The sequence below is a fragment of the Calidris pugnax genome, unplaced genomic scaffold (genome assembly GCF_001431845.1).
Source record: "Calidris pugnax isolate Ruff unplaced genomic scaffold, ASM143184v1 scaffold371, whole genome shotgun sequence".
Classification (NCBI taxonomy): Eukaryota; Metazoa; Chordata; class Aves; order Charadriiformes; family Scolopacidae; genus Calidris; species Calidris pugnax.
The window spans coordinates 633,102-637,651 of record NW_015091373.1 but is presented as its reverse complement, the minus strand read 5'-3'; the positions used below and the strand labels follow the sequence as shown (position 1 = coordinate 637,651).

The 4,550-nt window shown below is 63.4% G+C and overlaps 2 protein-coding genes across 4 annotated transcripts in view; one reads left to right on the top strand and one right to left on the bottom strand.

Moving 5' to 3' along the window:
* Positions 1 to 323: 323 nt before the first annotated feature.
* LOC106899474 (chromosome unknown open reading frame, human C1orf43) lies at positions 324 to 4,277 on the bottom strand. Of its 2 annotated transcripts, XM_014961298.1 has the most exons (7): positions 4,126 to 4,277; positions 3,393 to 3,494; positions 3,023 to 3,131; positions 2,546 to 2,599; positions 2,099 to 2,262; positions 1,906 to 1,964; positions 324 to 1,498 (listed from the first exon to the last, which is right to left on the bottom strand). In XM_014961298.1, exons 1-7 carry the CDS (start codon positions 4,192 to 4,194, stop codon positions 1,300 to 1,302), a joined length of 756 nt encoding a protein of 251 aa, XP_014816784.1. In that variant the 5' UTR covers positions 4,195 to 4,277; the 3' UTR covers positions 324 to 1,299. The 2 variants fall into 2 exon arrangements, with proteins under 2 accessions (XP_014816784.1, XP_014816785.1); XM_014961299.1 differs by lacking the exon at positions 3,393 to 3,494 and having other exon boundaries at positions 4,126 to 4,268.
* A 139-nt stretch (positions 4,278 to 4,416) lies between these two features.
* The window catches only part of UBAP2L (ubiquitin associated protein 2 like), a 37,305-nt gene continuing 37,171 nt past the window's right edge, over positions 4,417 to 4,550 (top strand). The window contains exon 1 of one of the 2 annotated variants that reach the window (XM_014961337.1): positions 4,417 to 4,473. The gene's annotated coding sequence lies outside the window, so the exon portion shown is untranslated. The other variant, XM_014961338.1, reaches the window with a different exon arrangement.

The following is a 4,550-nucleotide window of genomic DNA, read 5'->3' as shown; positions in this document are numbered from 1 at the left end:
CGACCGCACACCAACCCCAACACGTGTTGGGGGGGGGGGGGGGGGCAGGGTTTTTAACCCGCACGAGGGGGACATCGTGCCCCACCGTCCCCAACTGCTGCTGGGAGAGCCACCCCCCAACCCCATCCCACCTCCTCCTGCCACGCCAAGGGGCTCTGGCTGCTTGGCTGTGCCACAGCTGGTGCCACAGGGACCCCGTAACCGCCCCCTGCACCGGCCACGCCACCAACAGCACCCCGGTTACCGTGGCAGCGGCACACGGACACAGCGCGGGGCGCGGGAGGGAAGGGCTCCCTGCAGTCAGAGGAGGGCACGCACCTGCCTCAGGCTAACTGTCATTTTATTAAACAGCAATTAAAAAGAGTGCAGAGGCCCAGACGAGGGGCAGGGGTCCCGGCCCCACGCGGTACACGCTGCGGTGACGGGTGAGCAGCGGGCGCTGCCGTGGGCCCGGCAGGACGCAGCCGGCAAGTCGGGGGCCACGAGCTTTCGCCCACGGGGGGGCTTGGCAGCCGCTGGCACACAGGCGCTGGTGAGAGTGGGAGGAAACACCCCCTTGGCAGGACAGACAGGACGTTGGAAGCTGGTATTTGTCTGCCCAAGACGTCCCCAAATGCCCGGTTGCAGGAGAAAAGAGTAGAAACCACAGCCCAAAGAGGCACCGCAGCCACGGTGGCTGAGAACCGGCCACCAAACTATTTACACTCAGTCCAGGCCCCCTCGTGCGTGGCCCGGGCACACGGGCAGGCTGGGCATGGCACCACAGGGAAAAAGAAGAGCGTTCACCCTTTGGAAAGAACAGACAAGTGGCTCCAGAGCCCGAGACCCACAGACGGGACGGACAAACGGCATCAGCCCCCGCTGGCCGTGACGGGGAAAGAGGGCAGATGGAAGAGGGCGCTGGCTGGGATCGATGTCTTTTATAAATAAGCTAAAGCTGATCAGTTTATTCACAGGGCCAGGGCTCCAAGGCGTTGCCGGACTCAAAGCCTCAAGCCTGAAGCGTGTCCCAGGCCTGCTGTGGAGGAGGCTGCAGGGCTGACCCCCCCGGGTCCCACAGGCGGGCGCGCTGCTTCCAAACGGGCTCCTGGCGAGAGCCGAGCTCCGCTGGCCCAAACGGAGCCGCTGCCGAGTGACGGTCTCCGACACCGTGCAAGAGGGAGACCTGAGAGAGCAGCCGCTTCCTCCCACCACTGCCCACAGGCCAAACTGCAGCCAAAGCCACCCAGGACACCGGCTGCGCCCAGGAAAGGGGCTCTGCAGGCAGCAGGTCCCCGGAGCAGTGCTTCCCCGCGCGGCTCACAGGGTGCTCTCCAGCGTGTTGTAGTTGTCCTTGAAGCTCTTCAGCTCCAGGAAGTGTTTGGCACGTTTGCTCTTCTGGCTAGAAGGCAGGTAGGTGACCTGGATGGTGGCGGGGTTGGAGACCTCAGGGGAGAGGGTGAGGTCCTTGGCCGCCGACTGGTGCTGCCGCTGGCTGCTGCCTCCCCGGGCCTTGGTCCTGCAGGGACAGAAGAGGCACCGTCACAGCAGCTCGGCCACCGTGTGCCTCTGCCAGACACGAGGCAGATCTGCCCCCAGGACAACGGCGGTTTCGAAAACCAAGGCTGGTGCCTCTGCAGGTGCCAGGCCCCAGAGCCCACACAAGGCCCCTAAGCGCAAGCAGGAAGGTGACTGTGACCAAGTAACAAACCCAAAAATGCATGAACAGGAGGAAATAAAGGAGAAAATTCCTTCCTTCCTGTAAGGAGGAAATAAATCTGGAAGGACAGACAGGCATAAGCAGCCCACGTCTCAGAAGTTGGGTTATGCCCCCAAACCCATCTCTGTTCCCATCTCCACAAAGGGCTGCTGGGGCCCAGGAAGCCACTGCTGCCCCCCAGCCACACCCCGGGCAGGAACACTTACAGGTTTGCCAGCTCGTTCAGAGCATCCTGGTACTTCAGATATTCCGGTTTCCCAAACACCTGGATGCAAACAGAAAAGAGAGTGGAAACCCCAGCCAAGATCAGAGGGTGACCTCAGTCCAGCCATCAGACAGGAGCGTGGGGGCAGCCCCCGCTCTGCTGCGGGCACCGGGTGACGTGGTGCCAGCACTTACCCCCGTGCCGTAGCGGGCACTCTCGTAGCCATCCAGCAAGGTGTCGATCAAGGCTTTGCGGATGCCTTTGAAGGAGCTGGAATTCCGCAGCTCCAGCAGGTAGGCACAGAAGTTCTTCCCTATCAAAGACTTCGGGTACCGGACCTCTGCTTGAAAGGGGATTTCTGCAAAATGAAAAGGCACGACACAACTGGCTGAGGCGCGGGTGGAAACGCTTGCCTTCTCCTGCAGACGTAACAAGTTGGTGGGTAATTAAATTTCCCACCATATCTCCCAGCTGCTCTCAATGTGTGAGCAGAGCAGAGCGAGCAGAACAAGTGACTGCTATTCCCAAAGGAGGACCTTGAGTCCTTCATGGTCTCTGGCCGACGACTGCACCCTTATTTCCTCCACACACACCCTCTCTCTCCACCCTCCCTCTCCCGCTCCTGCCCTCTGCTCCCTTACCAGACGTCCTGATGGCATCCAGCGCCTTCATCCTGTACAGGTAGTTATAGCAGCCTGGCAAAGAGAGAACCCAAACTGAGAGCTCTGCACAGCTCGGCAGCGGGAGGGAAGTGGGGAAAGCCGACAAGCGCAGAGACACCATCTCACGGCAGCTGCCAAACAGAATGGTATGGGGGCGGAAGGGACCTCTGGAGATCATCTCCTCCAACCCCCTGCCAGAGCAGGGTCACCCAGAGCAGGTCTCCTTGCACCCAGAAGCAAGTTCTTCCCACAGGAACTTGTCCAGGCGGGTTTGGAATGTCTCCAGAGGCAGAGACTCCACCACCTCTCTGGGCAGCCTCTGCCAGGGCTCCGCCACCCTCAAACGCGACGCTGTGACACCAAAGAGGCCAGTGACACAGCTCGACCCCAGGAAAACAACTGGCTGTAGCAGGACAAGCACTGGATGGTGTCTCTGGTGGCTGCGAGAGACGGTACCTTGTGTCTCCAGCTGCAGAAGCCTGCTGTCGTCCTCAGCTAACAGCCGGGGCTCGTACTTGATGTCTTGCACCCTTGACAGTCGAATGTCGATTTCTTCCTTTAAATCCTGCACAGCAGGGGGGAAAAAAGAGCCATTTACAGAGCACTCGCTTTGTTTGGGGGGGTCACAAGAACAATGACTCTCATACCCAGGGGCCCTCTGAAATAAACCTGCTCCCCGTCCAGCTTCCCAGCACCACACCAAGGTGGCAGCTCCTGGAAAGGTCCGAAATGGGACCTCACCTGCCCTCCCTGGGCACGGATAGTTCTGGGGGCACAGGGGAGGGAGGGAGGGCACCTCCCCACCACGGGGCCCCCGCGTACCCACCTTGGGGGCGTGCTGTCCCACGGGCACGTGGGGGCCACGGCGGGACTTCATGGCAAAGCGCATGATCTGGCGTTTCACGAAGATGAACAGCAGCACAAAGACCTGGAGCGTCACAGCAGGGACGGGGGTCAGGGATGCCGGGGATGTCCCCACTGACACCCAACCCCCCCGACACTCCAGGCCGAGCAGCCATCAGGCCCCACAGACCCCCCCCCCCAAGCCCAACAAGCTCAGGGGTCCCTGTGCAGCCCCTCCAGAGCCCCACAGACACCCAGGCCAGCCCCACAAACACCTCAGCCTCCACAGAGACTCCTACCCACGTTCTCTCCTCCCCACGGGCACCAGGACCCTATGGGCCCTTCAGCCCAGCCCTGAGAGCCCCGAGCTCCCCATGAACACCCTGCGACGTGTCTCACTGCAATTTTACCCACACCCCGGGACGGGCCCCATGGACAAGCTGGGATATGCCCCACAGGAGCCCCACGGACACCCCGGGGCCCAACCCCATGGGAGCCCACGGGCAGGCCGGGACGGGCCTCACAGGAGTCCCACGGACACCCCGGGATGGGCCTCATGGGAGCCCCACGGACACACTAGGACGAGCTTCACAGAGCCCCACGGACACCCCGGGATGGGCCTCACAGGGGCCCCACGGACACCCCAGGCTCGGTTCCACGGGAGCCCCACAGACACCCCAGGCCCGCCCCCGTCCCCTGGGCGCTCCCCGCCTCACCAGGCTGCCATAGGCCATCACCAGCACCACGTTGACCCCAGAGAGCCAGTTGCTGCCGGCCCCCGCCATCCCCGGCCCGGCCCGGCCCGGGGCCGCACAACATGGCGGACGGCCGAAGCCGCTCCGCGCCCCCACCACGTGACCAGGGGAGAAGGAGCAGCTCTCACGTGACCCCGGCGCGTCACTTAACGCGTGTGCCCGGCCAGAAGAGCGCCCCCTGCCTGCCCGGCCGCCCCTCCCCGCCTCGCACGCGTCACGTGGGTGAAGCCGGGCCTGGCCCCGCCCCCGCGCCCTCGTCACGTGATGGGGGCGGGCGCCGCTGGTAGTTGTCAGTGTGGTGAGACCCAGGTAAAGTTGCTGCGCGGCGGCGGCGGCGGCTCCGGTAACCGCGCGCGGCCCCTTTAAATCCCCTCCCCCCTTCCCGC

Bases quoted from the DNA above. Each gene is read 5' to 3' on its own strand.
- LOC106899474 (XM_014961298.1), bottom strand. From the start codon at position 4,194: ATGGCGGGGGCCGGCAGCAACTGGCTCTCTGGGGTCAACGTGGTGCTG. The intron at 3,132-3,392 runs GTGGGTACGCGG...CCTGCTGTGCAG, and splicing joins TGGGACAGCACGCCCCCAAG to GATTTAAAGGAAGAAATCGA. The intron at 1,965-2,098 runs GTAAGTGCTGGC...GTTTGCATCCAG, and splicing joins GTGCCCGCTACGGCACGGGG to GTGTTTGGGAAACCGGAATA.